General features: G+C 39.3%; 3 protein-coding genes and 1 non-coding gene across 4 annotated transcripts; 1 reads left to right on the forward strand and 3 right to left on the reverse strand.

The window, feature by feature from the left end:
* The first annotated feature begins 572 nt into the window (after positions 1-572).
* On the forward strand, positions 573-2,850 carry PFA-DSP4 (Phosphotyrosine protein phosphatases superfamily protein). Its single transcript, XM_021439305.2, has 5 exons — positions 573-1,135; positions 1,249-1,342; positions 2,195-2,252; positions 2,335-2,378; positions 2,478-2,850. The coding sequence occupies exons 1-5, from the start codon at positions 906-908 to the stop codon at positions 2,661-2,663; spliced, it is 612 nt and encodes a 203-aa protein (XP_021294980.1). The 5' UTR covers positions 573-905; the 3' UTR covers positions 2,664-2,850.
* A 74-nt stretch (positions 2,851-2,924) lies between these two features.
* On the reverse strand, positions 2,925-3,064 carry LOC149526661 (small nucleolar RNA snoR111). Its single transcript, XR_016351770.1, has one exon. It is a non-coding gene; the product is annotated as a small nucleolar RNA snoR111 (small nucleolar RNA).
* Positions 3,065-5,099: 2,035 nt separating this feature from the next.
* EFE (ethylene-forming enzyme) lies at positions 5,100-6,880 on the reverse strand. The gene is made up of 4 exons (XM_021439304.2): positions 6,691-6,880; positions 6,382-6,608; positions 5,943-6,276; positions 5,100-5,648 (listed from the first exon to the last, which is right to left on the reverse strand). Exons 1-4 carry the CDS (start codon positions 6,796-6,798, stop codon positions 5,358-5,360), a joined length of 960 nt encoding a protein of 319 aa, XP_021294979.1. The 5' UTR covers positions 6,799-6,880; the 3' UTR covers positions 5,100-5,357.
* Positions 6,881-12,910: 6,030 nt separating this feature from the next.
* Positions 12,911-14,633, reverse strand: LOC110424442 (uncharacterized). The gene is given in 3 exon segments (XM_021439003.1): positions 12,911-13,545; positions 13,548-13,947; positions 14,167-14,633. Coding segments are annotated over 2 exon segments (618 nt in total). The 5' UTR covers positions 13,891-13,947; positions 14,167-14,633; the 3' UTR covers positions 12,911-13,270.
* Between the last annotated feature and the right edge of the window lie 640 nt (positions 14,634-15,273).

Genomic DNA, 15,273 nt, shown 5'->3' on the forward strand with positions numbered 1-15,273 from the left:
CTTCTTAGGCTTAAAGCCAAGCAAATTCATCACCTCTATCTTTATGATTACCATGCCCAGAGTTTTCTTTTCTCAGATGAAGGAGAATAAAGTGATTTGACCTTAGCCGCCCATTGCTTCAGCAAACCGTGTTCCAGTTTTCTTAAGCCAGTGGGTGGCAGTCCTTGTTTTCACTTGCCATTCAGGGGCCAAAACTGGGGACATAGGGCTGCCACTAATCATCTTCCACCACCGCCCCACCACAAATAATTCGTGAATTCCCTGCTTTTCCACCCCAATCCCCAGCCACACGACTCTGTTCTCTTTCTCCAGGACAGAAAATACAAAATTCATACCACAAAAAAGAAGAAGAATAAACCAAATTTGATATTTTTTTTATAATTTTTATATTATTAATTTTTTTATATTAACATTACTAAGAATATCAAATGAAGATTAAAGTTCTTAATTGACAATATAAATTAAAAATTTTAAATATAAAATAAATTAAAAATACCAATCCGAATATCAGGTGTCGGGAGACAGAAATGGCAAACTTTAGCAACGGCCCACCCTTTTTTATTTTATTTTATTGTCTCCACGTCACCATATTTTCTCTGTCATCCCAGATCTTAAAATCATTGAAAAATGGAAAGCGGAACCAGGAAATAAAGAAAAAGGGATTGATCCCTGCCCTCTAGCCGTGCACTGTGGCCACTGTCCTTGGATCCGATCTTTTCCCTTTTGCTTTGTTGTTTTACACGGTATAAAGAGGGGGACAGACACCCAAAGATTCATGAATCAGAAGATCCTTCGCAGATTCTTTAGATTCGTTCTTTGAAATTCCCCTTTGTCTATCCCCTCTTATCCCTCAACTTTTCTTCTTTTATTGGTTTTGGTTTCAAAATATTTGGCGCGAAACAGACATGAGAGTCGAAGGATTTGAGGGAGAGATTAGTGAGGCGATCGAGGTCTCTCAGCCAACGCTGCCGCCGTCGTTTCCGCGGGATGTAGGAGATGATAGTGACAAGGACGGGGAGGAGCTGTTCGTGCCTCCTTTGAATTTCGCTATGGTCGATAATGGAGTTTTCAGATCTGGTTTCCCTGATTCCGCCAATTTTAGGTTCTTGGAATCGCTGGGGCTCCGTTCGATTATGTGAGTTGCTTAATCAAAGGGAATTTACTGTTTTGCCTTTCCCTTGCCTTGCTGGTTACCAAACGTGAAATTTTCCTCGAATTTTAATTGCCTTCTTTCTTTCCCACACGCAGATATCTCTGCCCCGAGCCTTACCCAGAGGCCAATAACGAGTTTCTGAAGGCTAATGGAATCCGGCTTTTCCAATTCGGTATCGATGGATGCAAGGTTTGCTATTGACTTTCTTCATCTAATTATTGATTAGCACGATCGAATCTCTGGCTGTTAGCAATTTCCATTTGATGATTTGCCTTCGAAAGTGGTTTTCATTAATCTAAAATCAAAATGTTGAATTTGTTATCCAGTCCTATTTTCTCTATATCCACAGAAATGCTGATCCATAAACTGTGCGCAAGCCTGTAGTTTGAGAACCCTTTGGATAAGAAATAAAAAATTGATGAAAATGAAGCAGCTTTTATTGTATCAGCATCCCTCTCTGAAAAAATTACAGCAGTTTTTACTTCAGCTGTTTTTGCTTCAGTTGTTGTATCATCATCCCTCTCTGAAAAATTACAGCAGGTTTTTACCCCCAGCTGCTTTTATTGTATCATCTTCCTGGTTGGGGAGCTGGGGAATTAGTTCTTGCTGAAATTTAGTTTTGTTTGTGTTTTATGATGGGGATCAAGCTTATTTGTACAGACTGGGGCAAGAAACTGAACCCCCTTTATATCTCTCTTTACCATCTGGGCATCTCTCTTGTTGAGTCACGCTATTATTCATGCTGTAGTTTGCATACATTTGCAATTGTGGCTGTTTAGTATATACTGCAATTTCTAATGCTTGTCTGTCTGCTTTAGAAATGATATTACATACATAGATGTGGATTGGTGTCCTGAGAATAAAGCAATATAACCAAGGTTAGCTTTAGATGGTTTAGGGTTTAGGATTATTTTGTACGGGCAATGCTTGGCTTGATGCGGTATTGGCCAAATATAGTCTGCCATATCTGTGATCTCCGACAGAATCTTGCATCATAAGCAGCAACACATTCTTGAAATTGATGATCAATATTTTGTACAGGAACCTTTTGTAAACATTCCGGAGGAAACAATTCGGGAAGCATTGAAAGTAGTGCTAGGTATCAAAAAGCCCTTTTACTTGTATCCTATTAGTTTTCTTGTTGATCATCTGGCTTATATTCTTGTCTGTTCTCATATTAGATGAAAAGAACCATCCACTGCTAATCCACTGCAATCGAGGGAAGGTAATTTGACCCTCCATTCATTTTTCCACCTTTGCAAATTTCTGCCCAAGTTCTCTACCCAACTTATTTGTTCACCAATATATTGCTTTCCCTTTGCAGCACCGTACCGGTTGTCTCGTGGGATGCCTAAGAAAAGTGCAGAGATGGTGCTTGTCTTCCATTTTTGATGAGTACCAGCGGTTTGCCGCTGCCAAAGCAAGGGTGTCCGACCAGAGGTTCATGGAGAGATTCGAGGTTTGCAGCTTGAAGCACTTACCAATAACGTTTTCATGTTCAAAGAGATAGCAGAACGTCAATTGACAGCATAAAAGTTTTTCTGCCATAATCGGAACAAAGCCAACCAACAAGACAAGAGTTTGAGTTTGAATCGAACTTATAGTCTTATATACTATACTATGTTTTCTTCCCCTGTTTCTTTTCTGGATACTTGGCATGGATGGTTTACCTTTCTAATAAAAAGATTATATTCAAACCCCTTTGTTGTTCGCTATTTTCACTGATTTCAATCTAGAAACGAAGAATAAGAACAAGGGTAAAACGAAAGAAGTGTGGACGAGCAACAACCAGACCGTCAATGGAGAAAATATGACGTCTGAAACGATATCTCGGCCTTTGAATTTGATATACCTCAATGTTCTTCCCCATGAAGAAGACAATCTTATATAAACTGCCTCCTCGCTGTTAACCGAACAGAGGTTTCCATCGAAAGATCCTAGTATGAAAAAAACAAAGACATTTGCAAAACAAAAGCAGTATCAAAACATTTGAATAGCAAACCAGAGCGGCGGTGGTGTTAACAAGTATGGGTGGCTTTTATAGAGCACGAACCCTATTTGTTCATGCCAATGGTTAATTTATCAAAATACCCTTTTAGGGGCTGGAGTTCTTTCGTTTGAATGGGCTACAAGAGTTGGGGCATGGGGCATGGGGCATGGGCTCATAAAAAGGGTATTTAGACTTTGGCATGGGTTTCTTCGTTTGCATAGGCAGCCGGGGTATGGGCATCGGCTTCGGGCTTTCAATAGGCTGAAGATCCGCAAGCAAATTGGAGTTGTTTTGTAGGCCTGTAAGCACATAGATTCTAATCCAACCAGTGGTTGAGAAACAGTACTGATGCTTCTGCTTCTAGATTCTTACTGACCAGGGGGCAGGGGCAGAGAAACAATGATGTTCTGCTTCTCGCAGTGATGGCCAAAGCAGCACAATGGGCTGATGATGATGATGGAATTTGTTAAAGCAACCAACCCTTTTTGTAAATTTCCAAAAGCTTCACCACGTCTGCTGCATAATCATGCTGTCCTTGTGGGAGATGACCCTCGAACTAGGCTTAGGGGTTATCGAGTATGATTGACATAATTTTAGACCAACAAAAACGTGTTGGTAGGTTATTATGACATGGTACATGTGCCTCAGGCCAAAAAAAGGATGAGCGCGGTGTAACTGTATTCTGAAACTCGAGAACAGCTACAGCTCAAATCCTAAACCTGCTTCAGGATTTTACTTTATGGATATCCTCAATTCTGATCAATTTACTTACTCTTACGGACTGCCTCAAAGCCTATTATCTCCACCATTGGTTCATCAGTGGTTAATCTTAAGCTGTCTTATGTCACTTTGTTTTGGTGCAAGTTGGAACCTTGGTGTTTCAAGCAGCACAGTATTATCTCACACAGAGCATATTGCCTGTATCATTAGCTACCCCTTTTTCCCCCCCATTGATACTGGCAGACCAGCCCATGTCTGGTTGTTGTTACTTACTGATTGGTTTTGCTACTTTGTAGCTGTCTCAGATATGAAATTGGAAGAACTCGAATTCTGACAGGCAGTTTCTTTTCTACATCCACACCTATTAGGCTGGGTATTACAGAGGCAAGTTGGAAATTGTGACACCATGTTTATTTTACCTGAATGCGTTTTGGATCTTTCCGACTACAAACTATTGAAGATCCTCTTGGGGATAATTCTTTTATGTTGGTTCCCCTGAATCTGCCAGCCTCAAGGTAGAGATGGAACTCTGGTATCCATTATGTTCATTTTGCGTGACAGAATGTGTTCTGCTTGGGTTTTTTTGCTTTTCTTCCTCCCATTCACATTGGTACAAGTAAAGTTCCTTTGCATTCACATCGCCTATCTGCTTTCGTCTGCTTAAATGTTAGTATACCCGTCAACTTCCCATCTCTGAAGTGTATTGTGACAGCTAGACAGTCAAAAAAGGAATTAGTGGTTAGTTTCCAATCGAAAAACTTCTGTTAACTTAATAGTGATGTTGCTGAGAACTTTCATGTCATCGGGTTTAGTGGATTCTATCAGTTTTCCACTCAAAAGAAGTAGAATTTTTATGTGGATATCAGAAGGTCTGACCTGATTAGCACATCTCTCTGGATTATGATCTAATAAACAAAATTAACATTGGCTGAGGGAAAGGTGATCAAAAAGTTGACAGATGAGGTTTTTTGCTTGACAGCGGTTGCTCATAGAGATCTCTCGGCTATTGTGGGGTCAACTCCAGCTTTCTTCTCCGAATTCTTTTCCCCCACCTTCCCAAAACAGGGGTGTCTAAATGCTGGAAATCTAGTATGAGTTGTTAATATTGTTTCTCCAATGTAATCAATACCAGGACCATTGATGATGGTTTGGGAATTAAAGGAATAGAGAACAGCAAATTGTTGGGTTCAAAGGAGAACTTACAAGCCCAAAGCAGTTCGAACAGGAAGACAGGAATTGAGAGACAAAAGTGTTATTAAAGCCTAATAAAGCCAAAATAGAATCTTAAGGACAATTTTGCATATCAGATAAATTTGGGTTACTTTCTACAACAGGAACATCTCATTGAAAGCACAGCCACGAGGCATCATAACAGGAGATATCTTACTCCAAACCTTAAGCTTGTTTAAACTACTAAGCTCCACACTGATAGAGTAAACTTATTAACAGAAACACACTACTAAGCTTTTTGTTCTCTTCACACACTGAAAGGACTTAAACAGTTGCAATAGGACCCAATTTAACTGCTGACACCATGGTCTTCATGGCTTCGAACCTTGGCTCCTTGGCCTGGAACTTGAGGCCAGCGTAGAGCTTCATGTAGTCCTCAAACACGAATTTGGGATACAACTGGGATGTCTCAGCTTCTTTCTCTAGTAAAGCAGGTGCTGGATATATGACAGCATCACTGCCCGGGTTGTAAAAGGAAGCAATAGACATCCTTGTACCATCTGTTTGAGCGATCACACGATGCAACACACTCTTATACTTGCCATTGGTGATCACCTGTATGAAGCAGACAAAAGAGTCAACAAGAAAACAATCACGGAATCAACATGGAAATTAAGTAATCCCCTGCTGGAAGCCGGGAATCATGTTTGTGCTCCACTTAAATATGCTTTTGTGCTTTATACATGGAGATGTTAATTGCAATATTATTCCATATTCTGTACGTAGCAAAGTGGCCATTTTATTAATACCAAACCTCCTAATGCTGAATCCGATTAAGAATCGCTTTAGTTTTGAGTTAGATTTGAACTTTTAGTGCTAAAACAACAGGGGTGAGCGCCTTGGTTATACCTCAAGTTGGTCACCAAGGTTGATCACAATGGAGTGTTTCATCGGAGGAACATCGATCCACTGGTCATCCTTGAGGAGCTGAAGGCCGCTGACCTTGTCATCTTGGAAGAGTAAGATGATGCCACCAGCATCTGTGTGAGCCCTGAGGCCCTTGATAAGGTCTGGCTTAGGGCATGGAGGGTAGTTGCTGACCTTGGTGCCAAAGGTTGGCCCTCTGGACCCATAAAAGACTTTTTTCAGGTACCCCTTCTCCAACCCAAGATTCTCACACAACAGGTCCAAAAGTTGCTCTGCCAACTTCTCCAACTCCACTGCAAACTCCTTCATTACCTTTCTGTTATAAATAAAGAAACCATTTTGTTAGCACATGAAAGCTAGCCATTTTCCATCACTCCCACTGCTTAAAAGAAAGTGAAAACAAAAAGTCTGTAACTTTGACCTGTATTCTTCTTCAAGATCAGGGATTTCGGATATGTTTGATTCAGGCAAGTGGCGCAAGAAGAAGGTGCTTTCCCAATCCAAATCATTGATCTCAAATTGAACAGCCTCAAGACCCTTACTCGCCACCATTTCTTTGAACCTCTGCTCCATGCACTTTCTGTAGTGCTCCTTTGTCAGCCTCTCCACGGTGTCCAACAGCTCATGAGATATCCCATGGTTCATCAGCTTTTCAAGAAAAAAGAGGAAAAAGTACAATTAGACAAGAAGCATTACCATAGAAACACACATTTTGAAAAGCTTATAGTACCTCAAAGAAACCCCAATTCTCACAGGCATCTTTGATCATTTCCATGGTGGCTCCTCTCTCCTCACCGTCTAGTTTGGAGAAGTCAATGACAGGGAAAGTGGTCTCCATTGTCTGAACTCGATTCTCACTGTTGTTTTCCGCAATGGGATAATGTTTAACTCTCTACTTAGGTGTGTGAGATGGGACTACGGGAAAGGTTGCAATTTATAGGCACAGAATGAGGGGCAAAACAGGGAAAACAAAAAACAAAGGGTGAAAGCGTGGGGAACTTGGGAGATTAAACATAAAAAAAAATGCAAAACAAAGAATCCAAAATCTTCAAGGGAAAATATAAAGAGTTGCAGGGACTCGTGGAGCTGGTACTTCGTTTGGACCCCCTACCCCCATCTTTAGTTTTGTCCCGAAGTGACGGCCATGATCCAGAGTGTGACCTGTGATATTCTTTCTTTTCGAGTTTATCTGAACTTTCTTTCGAGAGAGGGAAGGGACCCACTCTTGTAGTAGCCTTTGTTCAGGTCTTCGCTTTCTTCCCACTACTTGACCAAGCCCCGAGAGAGGTTTGCTTGCCACACCCCGCCCCCCCATCCACCCCTTGTTAGTTTTCCCCAACAGCCAAGAACCTGACACAATCTCGGAAACTCTTCGATCAAATGGGCATCCATTAAGGTAGAGCTGCTACTGTCCTCTACCTCCTAGTTGTCCCGGATATTGGTAAATATAAATTAAGGGTATTAATATCTTGAATAGATTATTATTTCATCTTCGCCAAGTTGGCCATACCTTGAAGATCAGCGGACAGGCTTGGTGAAAGCTCGAAAGAGGCCGACGGCCCCCACGTACGTGCTGCCAGAATCAATCCTTCAATAAATAATTTTGCAAAAAAGGCTTTAATATTGACTTGATGTGACTCGACATGCCATGCATTAAAATCAAGTATATATCTTTGTCTTTAATGATGCTTTTTTTTCTCGAATCTTACTTATACCCTAATCTTTCTCTCTAGTTTCTCTCAGTTAGATGGAAAAAATCTCCAAATATTAAAAGAAAAAAGGCAATGTAATCAAGATTTCATTCCAACTTCTAAATTATTGTATCCTTTTTTCGATCCTTAAATGTTTCTCTTTTTTATTTATATGAAAATTGTAATAAAATTTTTTACGAAAAGTTTATGCATGTGCATGCATGCATACAAAGAACACGTGTGTAGAAGTAATGATATATACTTAGCTCGAAATACCGATGGATTTGTTCATACCCTTTTTAATTAATCATGTTTTCTTTTTCTTTTTCAACTTAATTATGGGAATAAACATCAAATCACATCGAAAGTTAGAAAAAGAAAAGCAAGGCATGCCATAAAAGAAAAGGAAGCAGACAGGCCAGCAGGAGATGAGGAAAAAGATGGAATTTGTAGGGGGAGATCCATGAGGGGGCCTTTGGCTTTGGGATGACTGTGGAACTAACAAAAGGATTTAACACACTGTTTTGGTGTGCACTTAAGAGCAAGACAAATCAAAAGCAAATGTGCAGTACAAAAGCAAAGATAACTTTGATCTTGCATGCGCATTTAAAAGAAGACATGACATATCAACAAGTTCTTTTACGTTGCTTGGAAGTGGAACTGGTCTGGTTTTTCTGACAGACAAAACATTTTTCACCCCAAGGAGAGATATGGGAAGATGCGTGGAGCACCTTACTCTTAATTCAATTCAATGCAAATCATAAATCATATGAATATGCGTAGAAATAGAAGTGTGTGTATGTAACACAATTATAAATGATTAAGATTACATATTGAGAAAAAAGGTATTATATATACGTATAGATAAATTAAATCTATATTAACACTGTTATCAATGATTAAGATTAAATATCGAAAAAGAAAACATTAAAATATATGTACGGCTGAATTATATGAAAAAGCACAACCTTACTCTTTGCTTGTTCTTCATCAGGTAAGTATTACCAAAACCTAAGCAGGGGGTTTGGATAAATTCAACAGTGGGACAACAATGGGCCTTTTCTCCTGTAAAAAATGAAATAATTATATATATATAGTTGGTAAAGAAGAATTGGAGCTTTCTGGTGACTCTTTGTCGTGCCCTATCAGATCCTTTTCCCACCTTGGATCTCTCCAGTCACATGCAAACTTTCCATCTTTATATTCCTCTGTGCATACAAACCTCAATCCCTCTGATTACTTTGGGTTTGATTAATTAATTGGTGGAATGCATGCCACTCCTCAGTCCTCACTAATGAAGACACGACGTTGGAACGACAACCACATGCAAACAAATTTCAATTCTCTTTGTTGGAGGCAGATACCTAGTCATTCCCATGTTAGTCCATGATAAAAAATTATAAGGTGTATATATATGCACTGTTGAATTAGTTTTTACAATAGTTTGAATAAACTCAATAATTGCTTAATTACTAGAAATGGAGAATACCAATCTTGAAATCATATACTAATTCTCAAATAGAAGGCCAAAAAGGAAGAATATAAATCAAACTACAATCATTTCAAAGCATCATGCACAAATGTAGAGAATTCAATGGCTAGACACATATAGTAATTACATCAAGAAAATGTTAAAAGGGTGTTTAACCTTCGTAATTTTCTTTAATAAAGCTTGCTATAGCAATAGAGTGGACGAGATGAAAAAAAGTTCATGAAAACCACTTACTTTATCATGTTATTTTTGTTAATCATTGAATGGGTTCTTCATGCAATGTAATCCCAAATGTTTATAAGAGGCACTAGAAAGAACCCAGAGTTCGAAAAATCTGGATGTAGAAGAAAAACATAGCACATGCCATTGGTCCTGGATGCAAGTTCCAGGTTCCATGAACTTTCCTCTTCTTGCCCTACTTAAATCTCTCTGTGTTGTTATCCAATCTTTTCAAATGATATATCCATGGTCCTGATGTATGGTAAATGGATATTGTCTGCAAATAATTTCGACCCTCACCTGTGTTTCTCCCTTTCATTAAGTGCCAAAGCTCAAATTAGATTGTTTTCTTTCGACTTGGAAGGATATCCTTCACAGTATCAGCTTTCCCATTGTTTACCCCCATCAAATGTGCTGTACATTCAGTGTGTGAACGGTTGCAAAAGACAATAACCCCAAAATTGTGAGGCATTCCTTTAGGTACTTGGGTGCACATGCCATGTTTGGGTTAACTCATCGATACTGGAAGTGGATCCCATCAGATTCCCTTTGACCCTTTCTGTATTATTATTTCCCCAACAAATTAATATGCTGCTCACCACATAAAAATATCAGCCATATTTAGCTTCAAGTTTGTGCCAATAGGTATGGGTTTGCCTGAAAATAAAAGAGTCAGAACATTTGCTCGTAATCATACGTGCACATATTTATTAAAGATCAAAAATCTCACAAATTCACACTTTCAACTCAAAAAAATATGTTTACAATGCAGTAAATGACTATTTATAAGTTCAAAAGTCTATTCAATTATTCACTAAGATTGAAATAATTCCGATTAAGATAAATCCCTCTCCTTTATATGTGAAAGGCTATTACAAAAGGAAGAAAAAAAGTTAAGTTATTGTAGTATTCCTCGTATAATAGAAGGGTAAAAAAATCTCAATCATAGAAAATTTTCTACTTTTACGTATCCATTTACAGTAAAATTTATCTCTCTATAAATATGTTTGAAAGAAATGTTGATGATGTGGTTTTTCATTATAATTTTAAAAACCAACTTAACACAAAAGGAACTCGAAAATACCAACCTAACATGAAAGTTTGAAATATTGGAAATTTTTTCACCATTTTAAATATAATTTTTAGATGTTGTTTTTGCTTCAAACAAGCTGAAATCACCTGAACCAATGAGGATTCTTCACATGAAAATTTAGTATAGATTTAATCGATCCATGGGACACTGGTGAACCGCACGAGTAGGAGGAAGAAGAATAATTTGATGATAATCAACAAAAGGGTCCCCCAGTTAAGATATTCATCAAAGATCAACCGATGGGTTTCAGCATTTTTGGACCGTTGATTTGGTTCCAATATTTTTATGCACAATGGACCCACGACCGAAATGGTTTCAGCAAGACTCATGATTTAATTAGAACTGAATCAGTTTTTATTATTTCCCTTTATGGAAAGAAGACAAGTTCTGATTTGTAAATAGGCTTATGCTAACTTTTAGAGCAAAGTTTTATTTATAGTAAACCTCGGTCGGACAACTTACTTCATCGAACAACATTTGACCTTTGTCTTTGATGGAGATTAGATTCTTTTATTAACTTCAATGTCTTTATTACAACTTTTTTTTTTATTTTGTTCTGTTTTTTAATCCTTTTATGACCTATTGCTAATCACGCCTTTGTCACTAAAACTTTAATCATGAATTAAGGGAACATCGTATTCATTAATCATACCCATGAATAAAAACATTAAAAAAGTAGAAAGGAAACGTCGCGCTCTTGAAAGGTCTTAAGGTAGATCATAATGTAATTTAATGATCTCCTTTCCAAAAACGAAAAAGTCTAGAAAAATTGCATAAAACAAAAGATTGTCCTGTCCGGCGCTGGCGCCGGCTCCGGGAAGAAAGAGTTTGATTTTGATTCTTCACCCGCATATTAGTCAAGAGGGGGATGGCTATAGAGACCCTGCCAGCATCTTAAACTTTGCCTCTCTCCAGCTACATATCTACACTTGGACAGAAAAATTCTTCCGAGGAACCAAAAGAGTGCCTTCACACTGCAGTCAACATCGGTCACAGAAATACTAGGAAAAGTGCATTGTGCATACGCCCAAATGAAGCATCTTTTGGTAGGTATCGATGATGGTTTTCATGTAAACGACGAAAGAGATTTCCATAATGCACTTACTTCGGACAACATGATGTTTACAGGAAGCGAATGAGGCTTTCTGAAAGTTGCTTTTGATGCGCAATCAAACGGAACCCCCACTGAGTCCAAATAAAACAGCCCTTTTCTTTTCCCACTGTTGAAAGTTTGTACCATTGCATGTTCCAAGAAAACATCGATTTCAGAACTAAATTGATCGTGATTGATCAGAATCATATGCCTGTCATCGATCCTTCGTGTTTATCCCACAGTGTTTCATAATGGTTTTCCCTGGTTCGGCTTGGTGCTTATCTATGGTGTGGGGGATGCCTAGTTGCCTAACCTTTCCCTGTTGGGATGGGCCCATTATCGTCACTCCTTTGTGGCATGCAATCAGTTTACGTTTCATCAGAATTATTTCATGTTCCTCATCTCATACCTATGACTTTGATTATTCCTTCTTCTTTGTTTCGCTTCTCTTTAGTCCTTTTCGGTCGCAAATCAAAGCCTGAACGCACTAACCTAGAGATTGAAGTATCAACTTTTAGCTTCTCGATTGATGTTTAACTCCTGCTGATATACACATGAAGAAGGCAGCAGCCCTGTCGCTTTGTCTTTTGAACTTGGCCATGTCAGCACAGGAAGAATCTGAAGTTCTGAACCTCAGCTGAATTAGACCAAGCCCATCGAGAATGCGCAAGCTCAACCTGGCTCAAAGACTTCGCCGAAACCAAAGGGCCGGCTGCGGTTCTAACCTGGCACAATCTCAACCCGGAGTCAAGACTTCAAAAACAGACTGCCCATTTTGATCGACTGGTTTGCAAAAATGGAAGGGCTAACGTTTCCCATCAGTAGTGGAGCCACGTTTAGACCATATAACACAGAAAATTTGTTGACGCTTCTAGTATCCCAGGCTATGTTTAAGCCATGGCCACTTGGCCCAAACCAAACTAGTTCAATGCATTTAGTTTCTGGTCATTTCATTTATAAATTTGTTTCTGACTTTGATTCTTCTTTACTACTGTTCACCGGTATTTGTTAACCTGGAAGCACTAACAAAATAGTTGACAGCCAACTTCAGTTTCTAGATGTCCTACTCCATTTCCAGCAGATCTTATAAAGAATCTGCAATTCTTTATCTCACATTTCATACCACATCATTATTGAATCAGTAATACTTGAATCTGAATTGTTACAGAACCTTAACTAGTAAACTACGAGTCGGCCTGCCTCTGAGGCCTGAAACTGGACCGCTACACTGGCAAATTGGGGCACGGTTGGAATAAGAGCAGCTCAATTTTTTTGACTGAGCCCATTAAAGCAGGGTCAGCCTGCTTGAAGAACTTGCTGGAATCAAAAGGTCCATGGATTCATTATTGATGAGTTGGATACTTTTGGACAGAGCAGGATCTTTCTCAGAAATAGGAAAACAAACTCTATTTTACAATCTCCAAAATTCCAAATGTCGATCCTAATTAACCAGTAATTGCTGTATTTTTGGCAAAAGAAGAGAGAAAAGAACATGGAAAAAGAATAATGTTTCAAGTAAAATAAGACTTTCAAGTAGGAAATAGTATAGAATGTCCAATCCCATGACAAAATTCCCTTCACCCTCACCCTCCAAGGTCTGACCATCTCGAGGCACCATCACCACCATCATTCATTCATTCACCATCACCATCATTCATTCATTCACCATCACCATCATCATCATGATGACAATCATCAGGGGGAGGGGAACGACCTGATTGTTTAGAAAATGTCAAGAATCTCGAGGATTGAACGGTTGCAGAGGGGACAAGACCCTCGATTCAACCACAGTTCCCTCGAACACACCCTGCAAAAAGTGTGTCCACACGGGATAAACGCCGCGCCTTTCTTCCTCCCCATGCACACGCAGCACATCGAATCACTCCCCATCTCCGCGCCACCTTTCTCCTCCTCCCCACCGCCGCAGACGCCGTCCGCCTCCTCCAACAGCGTCATCAACGACACCCTGAGCGGCGTCCCGGGCGATCTGAGCCCGCATTACTCGGCCCATCACTCATCGGCGCTGCGTTACCTCCCTCCGGTTCTTGCGCTGCCCGAAAGTGTCGCTCGGCTGCTAAAGCCGCAGCCAGATTCATGCCCGACGAAACGGGAGACGGGTTGATGCAACCTGGATCCAGATTATGACCCGAATGCGTCGCTTCTACTTGTTCCCGTTGTTGGTCTGCTTCTTCTTCTTCTTCTACCATTTCAACTTCAGCGTCGTCTCTGACGCTCATGGTCGTTGACCCCAGACCCCAGGTGGCGCCACAACAGCTCATGACTTTAAATCCTAGCCGTTCTTTGAAACTCCTCCTCCTCCTTTCCCTATCTACACCGTCCATTTCTTCTCTCAGAAATCTCAGGATTGTCCTCGCTTCCCTTTCTCCTTGCAATGATTCCTGCAGTACCACACTGAGTTGACTCATTTTTTTGCTCAAACACGAACAATGCAAATGCAAAGAAAGGAAAAAAAACACCGAAAGCAACTAGCTAGGCAGAAGAAACATAACATATTTAAGCAAAGCAAAAAAGGGTGTGAAGATTGTTAATGAGGGGAGGCACACAGCAAGCCATGGAAGTCCCGTGAGTATGCTTGAATCCAATAAAGAGAAACCCACCTCTGGCGTTGAATTCACACCGGTGAAAACGACAGAACTAAAGGATCAAAACCAAAAACGGCCTCTTGAAAAGCTGTTTTTTGCAAGGTTTTGAGCGTAACTCCTCCGTCACTGAGAAAGGACAAAATAGAAGAAGAGCAAGCATACAAAAAGGAAAAGGAGGGTGCCCTGAGCTTGGAGGGTTCTTTACTTCCTCGTGGATGGCTTTTCTTGGAATTGGAGCAAAGAGCACAACTTTGGATGTTTAATTTTGGGCTTTGATTAATTTTTAATTGGTGAGAGGCAGGGTTTAATTATTCAGATTGGTAGTACTAATTTTGATGAATTTAGTTAAAAAGGTCAGGTCTTTGTTGTGTTGTAATTCGGACATGGCGTTCGCCGGCCAAACAAGCCAAGTCAAAAGGGTCGCTGATGCCGGCGCGGCCACCGAGGTCTTACCAACTGTTTCACTTTGCATGTAAAATACATTTCCTTCGCCTTTCTTTCGTTATTTTACTCTGATAATTTAATATTTATTAAAAAATAATTAATTTTAATAAATTGATTGATACTTCTACACAAGTAAGTGGGATGTGATTCAAACAATAATAATAATAATTTGAAATTATGTTGCTTGTAAATTTATATTGCTTACGTATTTTTAGTTGCAAGATAACATTTTCTTATCAAACAGAGAATAGTCAAATTAAAGGTAAGAATAAAGATTATATTAAGTTTGAATTTAAGGGCAAGAGTTAATTGATCGAAATTGATATTTAGATTATTTTTTGTTTTAAAAATCGATTAATTCGATTTTTAAAATACTAAAGTCGTACCGATTGAATGCTTACTCCTAGAATTTTACAAATTTAGGCTTTAAGGGGTGGCTTTAACTTGAATAAGCCCTTGCTTCTATTACCATAATATCATTTAATTATGCAAAGCTAAAGCCTTAAAAGGCTCAAAAACTTAATTTGCGTGAGGTGTACAAAAAGTTGTGTTAGGGATGCAAGTGATCCTCCTTCCATTCTTGGAATTGCTTCTATTTCTTTATTTAAAGTTTTTAAGTCCAAACTCCATATGCAGTGATAGTGTCTATAAGTTTGTAATGGGGTGAAGCTCATATGA

Source organism: Theobroma umbraticum, unplaced genomic scaffold (assembly GCF_002168275.2).
Source record: "Theobroma umbraticum cultivar Fairchild unplaced genomic scaffold, ASM216827v3 scaffold_204.0, whole genome shotgun sequence".
NCBI lineage: Eukaryota > Viridiplantae > Streptophyta > Magnoliopsida > Malvales > Malvaceae > Theobroma > Theobroma umbraticum.

Bases quoted from the DNA above. Each gene is read 5' to 3' on its own strand.
- EFE (XM_021439304.2), bottom strand. From the start codon at position 6,798: ATGGAGACCACTTTCCCTGTCATTGACTTCTCCAAACTAGACGGTGAG. The intron at 6,609-6,690 runs GTACTATAAGCT...TTTCTTGAAAAG, and splicing joins AGAATTGGGGTTTCTTTGAG to CTGATGAACCATGGGATATC. The intron at 6,277-6,381 runs GTCAAAGTTACA...TATTTATAACAG, and splicing joins GATCTTGAAGAAGAATACAG to AAAGGTAATGAAGGAGTTTG.
- PFA-DSP4 (XM_021439305.2), top strand. From the start codon at position 906: ATGAGAGTCGAAGGATTTGAGGGAGAGATTAGTGAGGCGATCGAGGTC. The intron at 1,136-1,248 runs GTGAGTTGCTTA...TCCCACACGCAG, and splicing joins CTGGGGCTCCGTTCGATTAT to ATATCTCTGCCCCGAGCCTT. The intron at 2,379-2,477 runs GTAATTTGACCC...TTCCCTTTGCAG, and splicing joins TCCACTGCAATCGAGGGAAG to CACCGTACCGGTTGTCTCGT.